The sequence below is a fragment of the Pleurodeles waltl genome, chromosome 4_1 (assembly GCF_031143425.1).
Source record: "Pleurodeles waltl isolate 20211129_DDA chromosome 4_1, aPleWal1.hap1.20221129, whole genome shotgun sequence".
Classification (NCBI taxonomy): Eukaryota; Metazoa; Chordata; class Amphibia; order Caudata; family Salamandridae; genus Pleurodeles; species Pleurodeles waltl.
This window is the reverse complement of record NC_090442.1, coordinates 59,372,703-59,389,768: the sequence shown is the minus strand read 5'-3', so window position 1 is coordinate 59,389,768 and position 17,066 is coordinate 59,372,703. Positions and strand designations below refer to the sequence as shown.

At 44.5% G+C, this 17,066-nt stretch overlaps 1 protein-coding gene across 1 annotated transcript in view; it reads left to right on the top strand.

The window, feature by feature from the left end:
- Positions 1–17,066, top strand: part of LOC138286983 (pneumococcal serine-rich repeat protein-like) — a 159,102-nt gene that overhangs the window by 9,453 nt on the left and 132,583 nt on the right. The window contains exon 3 of the mRNA XM_069227347.1: positions 5,203–5,271. Within this exon, the coding sequence (XP_069083448.1) occupies positions 5,203–5,271 (69 nt within the window). The remainder of the gene's footprint in view (positions 1–5,202; positions 5,272–17,066) is intronic.

The window sequence follows — 17,066 nt, the reverse complement described above, 5'->3', positions numbered from 1 at the left end:
GAAAATAGACTTTATTCATCTAAGCACCCGGGATCTGATCCCTATCAACGTCAGAAGGGCTCCAACCCAAGAAACTGAAAACATCTCTTCCAAGAGTCCTACCTGCTCTCTCATCACACTATCCTGTTCACCTGCAGCCAGTTGTGAAACGCTCAGGCTCTCCCCTCTGGTCGGCCCTCCATTGTCCTCAGTCGGATCTGCGTTATATGTCACCTTGCGACACACTCTGCTCATCACAGGTGTGTCAGTGCAGAATGTAAATGAATGAAGGTTGCACATGCTCGCGCTGTGACACCTCAGGGCGGCTGGTGACTGTGAGTCAGGACTATAATATGCCTCTTGCATGTTGTTAGGTTTATAAACTCTTTATTGTTAGCAATTGTCATATTTTAAATGTTATTACTGTAAATTCTCTGATTCTTCATTGTGAATGGAGAGGGACAGGGCTGCTCTTTATGACATCACCAGGTGCTACGTCAGTGTGAGCTGGTTAGTTGAAATAATAGTGAGGCCGCACACACTTGCACACTCACTTCCACCTATCCAGAGAAGCACTTACTCACACCCATGAATTCACAAGCACACCCGCACGCACATAATTACACCCACCCATGCATTCACAAGCACACCCGCACGCACATACTTACACCCACCCATGCATTCACAAGCACACCCGCACGCACATACTTACACCCACCCACTCATTCACAAGCACACCCGCACGCACATACTTACACCCACCCATGCATTCACAAGCACACCCGCACGCACATACTTACACCCACCCACTCATTCACAAGCACACCCGCACGCACATACTTACAAACACCCATGCATTCACAAGCACACCCGCACGCACATACTTACACCCACCCATGCATTCACAAGCACACCCGCACGCACATACTTACACCCACCCACTCATTCACAAGCACACCCGCACGCACATACTTACACCCACCCATGCATTCACAAGCACACCCGCACGCACATACTTACACCCACCCACTCATTCACAAGCACACCCGCACGCACATACTTACACCCGCCCATGCATTCACAAGCACACCCGCACGCACATACTTACACCTACCCATGCATTCACAAGCACACCCGCACGCACATACTTACACCCACCCACGAATTCACAAGCACACCCGCACGCACATACTTACACCCACCCATGAATTCAGAAGCACACCCGCACGCACATACTTACACCCGCCCATGCATTCACAAGCACACCCGCACGCACATACTTACACCTACCCATGCATTCACAAGCACACCCGCACGCACATACTTACACCCACCCACTCATTCACAAGCACACCCGCACGCACATACTGACACCCACCCATGCATTCACAAGCACACCCGCACGCACATACTTACACCCACCCACGCATTCACAAGCACACCCGCACGCACATACTTACACCTACCCATGCATTCACAAGCACACCTGCACGCACATACTTACACCCACCCACGAATTCACAAGCACACCCGCACGCACATACTTACACCCACCCATGAATTCAGAAGCACACCCGCACGCACATACTTACACCCGCCCACGCATTCACAAGCACACCCGCACGCACATACTTACACCCACCCATTCATTCACAAGCACACCCGCACGCACATACTTACACCTACACATGCATTCACAAGCACACCTGCACGCGCATACTTACACCCACCCACGAATTCACAAGCACACCCGCACGCACATACTTACACCCGCCCACGAATTCACAAGCACACCCGCACGCACATACTTACACCCGCCCACGCATTCACAAGCACACCCGCCCATGCATTCACAAGCACACTCGCACGCACATACTTACACCCGCTCATGCATTCACAAGCACACCCGCAAGCACATACTTACACCCACTCATGCATTCACAAGCACACCCGCACGCACATATTTACACCCGCCGACGAATTCACAAGCACACCCGCACGCACATACTTACACCCGCCCACGCATTCACAAGCACACCCGCCCATGCATTCACAAGCACACCCGCACGCACATACTTACACCCGCCCACGCATTCACAAGGACACCCGCCCATGCATTCACAAGCACACCCGCACGCACATACTTACACCAGCCCACGAATTCACAAGCACACCCGCACGCACATACTTACACCCACCCACTCATTCACAAGCACACCCGCACGCACATACTTACACCCACTCATGCATTCACAAGCACACCCGCACGCACATACTGACACCCACCCATGCATTCACAAGCACACCCGCACGCACATACTTACACCCACCCATGCATTCACAAGCACACCCGCACGCACATACTTAGACCCACCCATGCATTCACAAGCACACCCGCACGCACATACTTACACCCACCCACTCATTCACAAGCACACCCGCACGCACATACTTACACCCACCCACTCATTCACAAGCACACCCGCACGCACATACTTACACCCACCCATGCATTCACAAGCACACCCGCACGCACATACTTACACCCACCCATGCATTCACAAGCACACCCGCACGCACATACTTACACCCGCCCACGCATTCACAAGCACACACGCACGCACAAACTTACACCCGCCCACGCATTCACAAGCACACCCGCACTCACATACTTACACCTACACATGCATTCACAAGCACACCCGCACGCACATACTTACACCCGCCCACGCATTCACAAGCACATACGCACGCACAAACTTACACCCACCCACGCATTCACAAGCACACCCGCACTCACATACTTACACCTACACATGCATTCACAAGCACACCCGCACGCACATACTCACAGAGTACTCCTGCAGAGTACCGGACAGATCCATGCACTCGCCATCATCTTCAGTCTATACATGGAACCTCTTGGACCCATAATAACCAACAGCAGCATTAAGATGCTAAATGCACCAATAGCTGAAGACACGCAAATACAAAAATCAAAATCTCCTGAGTGCAGGAGACCTGCCTCCATCTAAGCAGACCTGCATGTTTAACTCCTGTCTAAAGCTTCAACGGGCGAAGAAAAGCCAGAGATCTCGGCGGATGGAATACTCCATCACGAACGTGACAGATAGCCTGTGTGCTGCATTATGATCCCATAGGATATAATGGCATCGTAATACGGCAGATGGATAGCCGTTCCTCTCCACCAAGATCTAAATCAGGCCCAGAGTTTCTCATCTTCACGACTGTGGCCCTAGATGGACTCCTCCCCAGGGGGATTATCTGTATTATGGCCCCTGATGTCACTTACTTAGTGACACAGGCTTCAGCACCTGAGCCCATGTTTGTGGTGTTAAAAATAGTTCGAGCATCACTGCAGTTTCTCTGCAGCAAGTTTACTTTTCTTTTGAGACAGCAGAACACCTCTAGTTGTAAACTCTGCAAGGGGAGACAGTCTGGTCGGTTGGTTCAAGAGCCATGGTTTTCACACAAATAATGTTATTCATTTCTAACTTTACATCCTCAGATTGAATACTATCTCAAAAAATGTCTTTCCACTACATTTTGAAAAACCTGCATGAAAATGCTGCCCTTGACTTAAAATTAACAATAGTGTCTCTCTCCTTTCCTTCTGTCGACTGCCACCTCCTTTTACTCCATCCTCTGTATGCCTCTCCTCTCTCGGGGTATAGCCTGCTCCAAGTCATACGCCTGCCTGCTTTCTCCTCTATGAGGGGCACATTGATCACTATTTCATGCAGTGCAGTAAAGCACGACACCTTGCCACGCTGCATGAAGTGGAACTGGCAGGAATATATAGTATTTAACATGATACGGAGCATCCCTGTCCTTTCCTTGCGCTAGATCACAATGTGCTGCCTTGTGAAATGCAGGCCATGGTGCAAGGGTGCCTGCATTGAAGGCAGGATTGCTTTTTGTGCAGGAAGGAGCACTTTCCTGCACAAAAACAATCCTCTGAAGCCTTTTCCTCTATATCAAGAGGAAATAACTAGGAGAGATAAAGATATTTCTCCTAGTTGCGTCTCCCCTGCGAAGGCGTATTATTATGATGCATTCCCAGGAGGATTAGTTATGGTAAATCTGGGAATGCACTAAAATCCTTGCGGATGTGTGGGAACACCCACACTCCACTCATGCAACGCCTCCCTGTGGCACAGTAAAGCAAGGCAGCGGTTTGCATTGCCTTGCGTTATTCCAGATTTATCAAGCCACTCAGAGCCACGCAAGGTGGCCTTGCGTGGCTTGATAACTCTGACTTCGATTTTGCCTTGCCCTTTGTGTGGAGCAAGAGTGATGCAAAACTTTAGATAAAAATGCCCCGAATATATTTCTGCAAATTGCCTGCACTGATTGTCGAAGAGCACAACTCCTTTCTTCCCCGAACCCTAACAATACCTTACCTCCTCCAACCTACCTATTCATTCAACCACCCTTTTCATGAATTCAAAAAGCTCCCACTAATAATCACAGCGTGCTCCTCTTAATTTATTCTACCAGAAAGAAACTGGAGTAAATGCATGGAACGGTCTCCTTGGGAGCACACGCTTAATCCCAATAACCAGATACTACAAGATTAACCACCAACCTTGGTTTCCGGAGCAGTGTGATACTCACCATAAGCTCTTGAATGCTTCATCAGGGTTAGTAAGCACTATCTAAATGCAGTTAGAATACAATCACAAAACTAATGGTCACCAGTGGACATCACATCCAGGAACCCCATCAGCAGACACAGCTGCTGAGAAGAGATCAGCTGGACAGATTTACTAAGGTAGTTTTGGGGGTTAAGACTGTGTTAAAACTGACTTTAGCCAGACGAGCCAGGAAGGTAAGTATTAAGACTGTCCCTAGGCAGGGTAGGGCCTTTCATTCATCACTGTCTGGAACTGAAAGTCTTTTCCAGTCTTTTCCAGCCAGGAAGGACACTCTGTGCTGATACTGACATGAACCATTAAGCAAGAAGGTAAATCAGGCTCAAAGTGTTTTCACCCTACATGAGACCTTCTGTAGTAACTCCGCACACTACCATGTGACCATCAAATGCCTTGTTCCCATAGAAAGGAAATCTCTCTAGTGATGCTGTCAAGGTGCTGTGAGTTTACCTGATGCCCACCCTGTTCAGGTGGTCATTGCTTGGAATCGTCACATAAAATCTGGTCAATTCTTTGCCTCATGTGTCTTCCCTCTAACCCCCTACAGGGTTGCTCGCAGGAACGGAGGGCCGGGAGACAGGTGGAGATGCAACAGCAGCAGCAACAACATCCACAGGTAAAACCACTGTACAGGGCATAACAATGAAATAACTTCAGCACTAACAATAAAACTTGCATCAACTGCACCAAATAAAACAAGCATCCTATTAACTACCACTAGAGCACATGCAACAACTTTCACTGTAACTAATGGAGCAGGTCCATAAGAAGCTCCAACAGATGCTACAGTAGCCGAAACAGATACACTAGACGCAACAACAGCACATGCAACTACGCCGCATGAAAACAGGGCAGCAGGTGAACCACTTGTGATTGCTACCACTGCACCAGAAGCAACAGCATTGGCATTCACTGGATAAGTTTCAGTGACTACACCTACAATCACCTCTCAACAGCAAATGCAATAAGTGTACAAGCAACCACCACAGTAACAGATACAACAGCTGCCACCACTCCTAGTGGACCAGGTAATTCACAAGTCCAAATAACCTCACATGAGAACAATTGTACAGACAAGACAGTAACTAAACCATTGTTCCGTATGATGAGGGCATCTGCATCCACTACACCTGCAACCTCAGGACCAGTCCCTGCACTACCGTGCACAGCATCAGATTCAACAAATGCGCACCTAATAATCACCAACGCAGATACAACACCTGCACAGGCAACTGCAGAACCTACATCTGCAACCAATAAAGCAGCTACAACAGAAGGCGCAACAAGTGCTACTGATCCATCAACTGCACTTGCCATTGCAGCTGGTCATTAATAACATCTGCTGTGTACAGTGCTTAGACATGATAAAAGGGCAATATGAAGCACTATATAAAATCAAGGTTTCACAACGTCGATATGTTTCTTCTGTGACACTAGGAGTTGACCTATTAGATTTACCAATGCTTCCCTGTTTTTTGCCATTGTTTATGAAAACACGGTGACAAATTGAGTAGCCATAAGCGAAGATGCATGGAGGCTATCATTCATGATGATTTGCATTACACTTTATCACAAAAGCCACTCCAAGAGTGCAGTTGTATGTGTTTACTCATGTAAATATAGGTTGGCCATCTTGGAATGGTTTCTATGATAAAATATAACAAAAACCATTGGAAGATGACTGTCATGCAGGTGTGTCATATACACACAAGGGAGGCCACGTCTATTTGTTACGCTTTATTATTCATTTAGTGTATTGAATATGACTCAGCACTCCAAATGCATAAGGGAAGCCACATTGTATTATTGACCATGAAATACAAATAAATGTACCTCCTTCATTATCATTTTAAGTTGTCCAGACATGGTCCTGGATGAGGTTTGTAGCCACTTTGAATGGAAAAAAAATAATAAAGCAGGAGGGCACATTTAAATATCTAAAGAAATAAAAGACTCAAAATTGGACCATCGAGTGCTATATCCTTCCAGGCGTGGGCCTTGGGTTCATGACACACATTGTTGATCTCGGTCTGCTAAGCCATGGTCCTACTACCCTGGGGGTGAAGGGAGTGGGATCTTATAAAGGACAGTATGTTTTAAGCAAAAGTGTTATTGTTTTATTTCCCCTTGAATTGGCATGTGGGATAATGAGATAAAACTACACTACTCTTTGTATGGTACTGGTTTGCAGTCTCATTTTCTGCATGTCAGCACTGAAGAGGAAGCATGAAAGGGATGGTGTTTGACTTACTTCACATGACACTTTTAAGGTCCGAGAGTGGTGGCAACGATAAGATTATATTGGCCAGAAAGGCCTTTTCACCTGTCTCTGCCAGGAAGATTCGCTAGCCAGCCTCCGCTGCAGTTTTAATTTGGTCTTCTAGTTGTAATTTGGTCTTCCAGTTGCAGAGTTTGTGTGTAGATATATTAATCCTGTGTGTGGAGGGTGTGTGTGGAGCCTGTGTGACATGTGAAGCTGTGGCCACACTGGAATCCTTTACCTACATCCTGATCGTACCTGTGATGGAGGATGGAAGGGAGCCCCAGACAGCAATGTCAGCTGCGGAGCCCCTACAGGACATTCCAGGGATCTTTTCTAGTGGGGCAGAGTTTTTGGTGTGGAGGAGTGGAGACAGATGGCCCCCTTGGGGACTCTGCATTACAACTTCTTGCCCCATTGTTCATTAAAAAGCCACCCTACAGGTTAACAGGTAGTTAAGCGGTGCAGCCCCCTTCCTTTATATACATTTGTTAGGGTCTCTCATGACCTTCCTGTAACACCTTATAACAAAGACCATGGCTGAACCAGTTTGAGTAGAATTAGCAAAATTACAAGCTCTGTCGAGAACCAATCTCAGAGCTCACTGAATACACAATTATTGCCCGCACATTTTGTATAAAGATGGTACAGAAACATCCAGCCAGTGTGGCAAGTTTCTCTACCAGAATCTGGAGTCTCCACACCAGTGGTGACTGGGAACCTTCCTATGCTCCATGGCTGGGATACCTAGTGCTAGCTCACCTTGCCAGGTTCAGTACCAGAAATCTGAGGGTTTCGACCAAGACTGTCGGGAAGGGCTCTATGGAATCTGTCTGAGGGAGGGAGCTGACCAACTGCTCTGAAGGGGCAGTATAGGTGCCCTTGCATGAGAGAGACACTTCTTAGAAGGCCTTGAAGGAACCTTGGCAGGATGAGTCAAAATGTGTACTGCGACATCAGGCAACCCTGCCAAGTTTCCTAGGTGCGTGATGTGCTGCTCCATTCCAAGTTTTTAGGTCGAGCCTAGACAGCTCTTGTGTTGTCTCTTCAAGACGTGCTGTATTCAGTTTGTGGGCTTGGAGCCTGCCCACTGCTTCTCATTAGTTTGTTTTAGTGTCATTTTTTGAAAATCCTTGCTTTTAAGTAGATATTTGTTCCCATTTGTCCCACCTTTTCCTTATTTGTTCCCTCCCACGGAGCACACCCCCAGGACTTGTGGCTGTTCACTCGTGTGCATTTAGGCTACTGCTGCACACTATTTTCTTTTGTTTCTGCAGGCGGCATGGGAAGTCTCTTTGGTTGCATAGCTGCTCCTCCTGCGGGATTGAAAACAGGACTGTAAATCTGTTTATTGTTAGTTATACCTTCCCACTTTTACCACTGGCTGTGTATGGGGAAGGGCGGGGCAACAGGTCACATTGGCGGCTGAAAAATATCACAAAAAAACAAGTAGTGCCGTATGAGCTTACCCCTCTGAGCCCCAGTCTCTCTCCGTATCCGCTGATTATGTTTGGGGCAGGCGCAAGGATCCCAGGAAGCAGTTTTACATTAAGGCCAATGCGGCTGTTCCCTCCCCTGTTGTTAATTACCCCCACTTTCCATGTTGCCTTTAGCCTCTCCCTCCCCATGCTGTCTGCTCCCACCCACCTCCTGCTGTTTCACGACATCAGTGTGGGGACACATGTGGTTTCAGGTATACTCAAAACAAAACCCCATATGCAATATCTGCCCTAACACCTGTTCCTTGTATTTACTCTCCCCTTTATTTGGCAAGACTGCTGGAAGTTTCCCATGCTGCACCGGTAGGATTTTCTTAGCGATCAGGGTAAGCTCCTTGATTTAAACAGTGGAGGTCTGACCAGAGCCACAGCTGGGGGCTTATGCGAGTTGACTCTTAAAATTTGTGTTGCTCGTGAAAAATCCGCTAGAACAAGCTCTGCATGGGTATACAAGGAATGATCTCAGAGAGGGAAGAGACCTCACCAAGATGGCTTCTCGTTCACTCCGGAAAGAGTTCTTTTTCCAAGCTATGCTGCTTTGCAAGTAATGCTAATCAACCCTTCATTCTGATGCTGCACCTGCAGCCTTGTTTTGCGATGTTCGATTTTTTAGGGGCGGAGGATTCATATTTGTTTGTGTGATATCAAAAGCTTTGAGCTGAAGTGGTGTTAGGGGCGGCTTCAAATAAAAGTGTGGTGGTATTAGAAACAGAGCAGAACTTCTGCTGCCGAGCCTCTTCCAACCCTCTTTGGGGTGAACATTAGGGTGACTTGCCGGGACAGTCCCGGTTTTTCACCAGCTGTCCTGGCAGAGTTCTGCAAATTTGGCTCATGTCCCAGTTTATAGAGGGGGAAGACTGAAAACAGTGAGAGACACTTTTTTAGGTGTTCTAAAGCTGTGCTAGTTAGCAGCTGTTATACGTAAGCAATTCAACTAACAGGTATGATGCTGGTTTTAAAAGTTACCTCATATTTATTTTCTTAGTGCCTCCTCTGTCTTCCTATGATGATGAGAGCTGTCACTCCGAATAGCTCTGCTGATGTAAAATTTGAGTCCTTCTTCTATTTATGCAACATGTCCAGGTTTTTGGTTCTGAAGATCTGGTCACCACACTTAACATATGCTTGCTAATGCATGATTATTAACCAACATCATTGCAGACCTTCAATTCCCGGGATGCGTTGCAAGCGGGGTGTACACTTTTTCACCTGTTTCTTTACTCCAGCCCTACTAGTGAGGCGTATGTCTCAGCATGAATGTTACTGCTGCCATGTCAAGTAAGTGGTCTCGGTTAAAGTGCATGTGAATATGGATTGTTACTGTCAAAATACTCTCCATTCTTTGCGCCTGGAAGGAGCATGCGTGAAGATCAGTATCTGTGTGTCGCTGCATAAACAAATCCGGCTACAAAGCGTTGATTCCACAAACCATTGGCATGCGCAAGGCTTTAAGTGGGCCAGGTCCTGCCGGTGCGCAGCACCAGCAGTTCTGAAAAGCAGATGCCGAGGCAGATCCCTATCGGGCTCTCCATTTTTGCCCTCACCCTCGGGGAAAAACAAATTGTAGCTCAGCAGCAGTGCCACCATGAGCTGCCTTTGATGTAACTTCAAAGAGACTCGTATTGTTACTTCACAGTCTCATCATTTCAGAACAGAAGCATTTTCAATATTTTATACAACCAAGCCATTGAAGTGCCTTATTTAATTTATGCAACTAACGACCATTGACAAAGCCAATAGTCCTGGCTTGTTGTAGGTGTGATGTTAATTGCTATTTTATACATCTGGAAGCAATGCCAGAAAGAAGCATCAAAATTCCAGTTGGGAGGTGCACTATGCTACCCACAGATTTCTATTTCATGTGTTTTTAAGCCATGCGTTATGAAAGCAGTAAAGAGCTTTGAAGTACAGTATTTTCGGAAAATCAGCTCTTTGCATCATATTTTTAACAAATAAATACGTTCTGCATGGGTCACACATATTTGCTACCAGATGAAGTTTTTCACCTTGCCTCTCAAACCTTCCTTTGAAAACAGTCTCCATTGTCAACCCCCTCCAACCCCCACTAATCTGAGTCTGTCCTCTATGCACATAACCTGGCAAAATTATAAATGCTCTCAAACCCCTGCTCTCACTCTGCTCCTGCACTTTGCCAGCATCTTTGTGGCTTCTTTATCTCTGCGAAGCCCCCATACAGAGGCACCTGTCATTTCTCCTTCTTAAGGAGGCACTTTGGAGATCTCAGACTTGGAGAAATTGAGGTGCTGTTTAGCAGTTTGCTTCATACTTAAAGGCAAGGGTTTGAGCAGCTGCTGCAAGCTTATATCAACTAAAGCATTTCCTGTCAATATTAGAGACAGCTCAAATGGGCAGAGAAATGCAAACACTTTCACAAAAGTTTACTGAAAAAACACGTTAAAAACTGGTAAAATGTCTAAAATTCTACAGATATTAAATGAAACATTTATTAGACTCTCTTTATTTAATACCACTATTTAAAATAAGATACTAACCACATAGAACTTCAGCCTCTGTATACATTTATTTTCCATGTTGCTAATATTTAGAAATTCAAATGAATGCATATTTCTTCCTGAAACATTTAGGCCCTTATTGCGAACCTGGCGGTCTCATGACCACCGGGTTCGCGGTGGCGGTCGGCCCGCCGCCGATTCGACGTCATGCCGGGGGTCATCGCAGCACACAAGGTGATGACCTTCGAGTCTGAGGTGTCCGGGTATGGGAGGATAGAGCTGAAAAAAGGATGTCTATAGCGACACCTGCTGGTGGTTGAAGAGAAATACTCCTGTCTGACAACTTGGTGATTGATGGCTGGTGTTGGAGGCAGCAGAGCTGAACTAAATACCCATAAACATGAGTGTGGTGGAGGGATGGTGGGTCAGCAGAACACCATCTCTGTGTTAGCTTTTAAGATAGACCACCGAGTCACAAAATGGGGGTTGTACAAACAAAAAGGCTTTTTTTGCGGTTGCAAACGGACGATTCTGAGAATTGGGTCATTTGCAAGCATAAAAAAAGCTATGTACATCTGCCCGAAAATGTGTTGACACGGCTTGCTAGTAATCTGCAAACTTGATAGAAACCATTGGTTGACATCATGGGCTCCTTTAAATTAATTGGTTTAACCAGACATGAAGTGTGGATTTTCAGTGCTGCCTTCAGAAGCTATAGTAGTGTACATGCACTGCAGTATGGTGCTAGCTCAGATTAAACCCTGTCGCTCCTTTTATTGTGTTTTTAATTACTCTTCCATGTCCTTAGCCCAGTGCCCTACTCTGGGTGTGACGGGTGACCCCCAACACTGACACCTGAGGATCTAGGGGCAGTGACAGGGGTGTGGGAGTTCCAGAGATCTGCACAAATAGATTGTGATACAGGCATCCCTTATAAGGCTGCCTTTAGGGTACATCAAGCACAGAGATGTCTCTAGAGGCACTGCAACTGTGTCTGTGCCTTGAGGAGGGCAGACGAATGTGGGGTGAACAAGAATGGTGCATTTAAAAGTGCCATATTGCCGTAAGATGACACAGACATGACTGAGTTATCTGCTTAGAAAGAGACAGGTTTTTATAGCCCTTCTAAATTCAAGGTCAACATAGGTGGCCCTTTTCCTTACTGGAAGCAAGTGCCAGCACTGAGCTGCCTGCACAGAGAAGGAAATACCACCAGGAATGTTTTCTTGATGTCCAAACTGATCAGGAGAGGTTGGCCCATCTGGAAGTGTGGAATGGATTATCCTTCTTTAGTTACAACATTGAGGTCTGAGATGGAGGAAGGTGGGTCTGAGCCATTGATAGCTGGTGTGTGAGAAAGAAAGCATCGGATGAGCTGCGTCCTGCAGAGGTAACAAGCGGAGGGCTTTCACGGGTGGAGAGGTGTGTTAGTGTAAACATAGGCGCAGCAGATGTCTGCTGGCTGATTTTAAGATTCTCAGATTCTTATAGGCAAACTTTGTAAATTCAAACTACATGAAATCAACAATTTTGTAGCAATATTGCGATTATCATGTAGAACAAGAAGCCTTAATTTGCTGCTTTAATTGTCCACGACGTTTTGTCCCTGTTTATTCCATCATCAGGACCAAGAATGCACATAGACAAAGGGGTGAGTTCTATATAACTATTTATATTGATTATATAAGTCAAGATGGAAAGGAAATCCATAGAGGGGGCATCCAAGTCTGTCAACTTCATAAATAATTCAGCAATTATTACGTGTGATAATTGCCGAGTCAAGTGGTCGCGCCTATGAGGAGACGAACACGCTTCTTTCTATGGAGCTTTGATTTATTCGGTTCCCCCTGTAGAATTAATTAATTAAATGTGTGGTAAGATCTTGACTTGGCCATAATGAAGTTGATAGACCTGGAAGCCCCCTCTATAGATTTCGTTTCCTATGAATTTGGTCATTTAGGATTCCTCTAAGTGGGGTTTATTAATCTTCGCTCCTCATTCTATCATTGGGGGCCATTATTGTTTTGACCTTTCGAATTACTATTGTTAGAGCGGTCCGTACTAATAATTTACCTGTATTCGGACGCTCTTTAGGCCGATGAATCTTTTGGCTAAGTGGAACTCTCCGTACTCTATATCGATCAATTGCATCAAATCAATAATCAATAACGAACATAAGCAATACCCTGATCAACATAACACTTGACAATTAATCCAGAATACATTTGCGGCGAACCCTGACCTTTCAGTCAGGAATAACCACAGCAGTTTATTCAAAGTTAGTGAATTTATTTCCCTATATTAACAAAGCTAGCACAATATAAATGTGTCTCAACACCACATGATAAACATAAATGAACATTAATAGCTGTCCATAACGGCGAAACAGGTGCAACCTATGTAGCATTTGAATCACAAGGCATTCGATAATAGCAATGCAAATCACTAATACGATAATCTGTAACGAACTAATTGCATACATTTAGTCAGCATAACAAGGTCTCAAATTGCATCGTGCAACAAAAGGAATCCTCGTCTAACCTCAAATTAGCATCGGCATGTGGGACTTCATGCAAAAACAATTTAGCAACATTAATTTAGAAAACTCCTAACTAGGGCTCTTATCAAAATCAGCAGTTGGTTACCTAAAAGGAACACAATGCAATTGTACAATTCCCTTTCATATTTACCAATTACGATCAGCATACAAGGAAGTCTTCGTCTCACAGGTACCGTTTCTCGATCAGCATGGGTACCGTTTCGATCGGCATGGGACGGGGCAAAGGGGCAGGGGTGGACGGGGCAAATGCCTCACGGCGGCAAAGTAAAACTACTACTTCATGCAAAGGGATCAAAGTTAAAGTCTCTAGGGTAAGAATCATTTAAGTCTCTTTCTCTCGATTAGAGAAAGCATCAAAGTCTCTTTCAAAATGGCGTCGCAGCAAAGTGGGCCATAATAGCTACGAAGTCTGCAAAATGGCGGGATGTCCAATAATGGCTGTAATAGCTGCAATGGCAAATGGCTGTAATGTCCGTAATGGCTACCTTCTTCTCGTGCACCTGGTTTAAATAGACAACAGTTCAAATCCAGTAGGGTCTTCCATTGGAGGGTTCATAGGTTGACTTCAAATTGTCCAATCAAAAACAACAGTTCTCAAGCTTTTACTTAAGCATACATTATCCTTGGAGATGGGTACGCAAGTTGCAACATTTTATACCAATTAGCTCACTTTCAGAGCCTCCATTGTCCGCACCTGCAGATCGACCTTGGAGTAAAGAGAAAAATGCCAAGCTGGCACGAAACTTTAAGATAAGCATGTGAACGATCTCAGTGGAAAAGTACAGCTTCAAGCAAAAATACACGTTTATTAGCACATTGGAAAAATACGAGCATCTAAACCGTGAGACCAGGCAACTAGGCCAAAGCCTCCACTAAAGTAATGCTAAGCTAAAACATTTCGAACAAGCAAATCGTAGCATACGTTTATGATTATGTCGGATTAGTGCAATTCTAATACACCACGTTATATAAAGCACGCTTATAAATGTTGGTAAACTACTCTAAGGGCACATTTTGTCCCCGTACAATCTTTATTAGCTCGGTTAAAGTCACACATGATTATTTCAACACTACGTTTAAGCGTTAATAAATCAAAACCTTCATTTTCTGCTTCATCAATCCCTCCTCTGATGACTACTTGTCATCACACCAACCCATGCCCACAAATTTTATTCCATTAAAATTCTGTCAGTTCTCTTTTCCTTTTAATTCCCCTAGTTTTCGCTTTGTATTCTTCTGCCATTCTTTTCATTATTTTCTCTTCCTTTCTTCTTTTAATTCTTTCCATAATCATTATTATTCCCCTCTTTATTCCCCAAATTCCAAATATACAAATCAGTACAATTAATATTCCCTCTATTATTTTTAGCAATATTCCATTCCAAATTCCCCCAATCCAATTTCCCACTGAAGCAAGTCCTTTTCCAACCTTCTCCCACACTCCTGGTTCTTTCAATTCCTTCAAATCTGCACTCTCCTTTGTTAGATTAGCAAGCATAGTTTTAATCTTCACACTATTGTCGGGAATATACGTACAACAGTGTCGTGCACCAAGCATTTTGCAAACGCCGCCATCCTTTGCTAAAAGAATGTCTAAAGCAAGCCTATTTTGAAGCGTCATAGCTCTTTCCGCTGCAAGTTCAGCATCTATCAGGATTATAGCACCTGAAAACTTTGTCAACATGTTATCCACTATAGTAGACAACTTTCTTATTTTGATGGAATTCAACACAACTCCCAATGAAGGAATCATGGCTCCAAATATATCTCCTACCACAGTAGCTGCGGTCTCTCTTTTCTGGATACGATGGGATCCAGATGTCTTTTGAATCATCGATAGGTCATCCAGTTGATAAACCTTTGGGAACACTATACCCAAATAACATCTCCCCCACCATCCCTTTGGAAGACGATAATAGGCATTATACCCACAAATGTAATATACACCTGGAATGACAGGGTCAAGTCCGTTCATCATGAATGTCCATTTGGCCTTAAAGATAAACGTATGTTTACACTCACTCGCTCCTACAAAAATGTTATCATAATAAGATTCACCTCGATATATACAAAATTTCCCTACATGCCAAGCATCTAAAGCAATTCTCCCTTGTGTCTTTATTGCGGCAAAATCATAATTATGTACTGAAGTCCTTTTATGTAGCTCTTTTTCTAATTTCGCATTCATTTGTGCTCTTCTATCATCTGTGCGATCTAAAAAGCTTATTTCTACTGCAGAGAGCGAGCAGGTAAGATTTTCCCTATGAGCGTGAGCCGTTTCAAAAGGTAGCATTGGCTCGAAAAATTCCCTCATTATTTTAGCATCCCAATCTTTAGCAATCTGGCTTAGCTGCGCTATTATAGGAACATAAGCAAAGGTAACATCATAATTTGAGTAAAAATACTGTATGTTAGTTTGACCATAAAATCTAGACATTACTATACTACATGTAATCCCATATGTAAGAGGCATGTGGTGATATGTCACCCCTTCCTTTACTGATGTCGGTATCTGTGTACACACATAACAATCTTTCGCATCCATAGTCTCAACATATTCTGTTAGTAAGCGATAGAAAACGTTATACGAAAGTTCTTTCTTATCGTGCAAGAGTCTCTCATCCAATTCTAGCCTTTTCAATGCGGTTAGTTCAGTGACAGTAACAGGAGCAAGAGTAGAAGCATCAATTTTCTCATTCTCACCCTTACCATGCATTCCAAGTACAATTGCCATTATTATTAGTACACATGCAATTACTAAGCCTATACACACATATTTACAATACTTCTTTCTACTATTTTGCGTCATGATCTGTATAGAATCAGAGAGCTAGAAGCACCTATAAAGAAACTATTTAGCAATTCAGTTACAAAGCTGAATGAGCGCAATTTTCACACAGTTTTCTTCAGGAGCCAAGTCACTTTTCGGTTAGCAGCATTTGTCTCAATTCGGCAATAACTCAGTCTTTATCGGCTTAGCAAATGTCTCATCCGGTTTAGCAATATCTCAGCTGGTTTTATCACTTTAGATTGTAGCAGGCAATGTCATTTATCACCCTTTCAATCAACACTGTCCATAAAACTTTTCTTTTCTATTGGTATCTCTTCTTCTTCGTTCTCGATGCTTAGAGATACAAACTCGTCAGTCCAATCGTCATTGACTGTATATGCCCATTCTGGACCGGAATATCTCCTGTTTGGTATCCTTTTCCTTTTCAATTTTGCTTCTCTTTTCGATTCTGCCTCGCTGGTACTTTCTACTTTTGTCAAGTCTTTTTCTTCACTCGGGGATGGTACCACGACAGTTACTTCTTTTCTTTTCTCTTTCACTTTTGGTCTTCCTCCGTCGTTCAAACTTTCTTCAGTCCTTTGTTTTACTGGTGATATACTTAGTCTCCTCTTTGCACCATGTCCATTTGTTGGACCTGCGACCTTTTCTGTAGAAGTTTGAACTGTTTCGTTCTGTTCTGCCTTGTCCCCTCCTTCTGGGGAATTGATCACGTTCTCTTTTTCTTTTTCTGCTTCTGGGAAAGCCCTCCTCTGATCAGGCTCTCCTGCTTTTTCACCTTTTCCGAGCCCTTCGTCACCGTTACTTTCGTCAGGCTCTGTATCACTTTC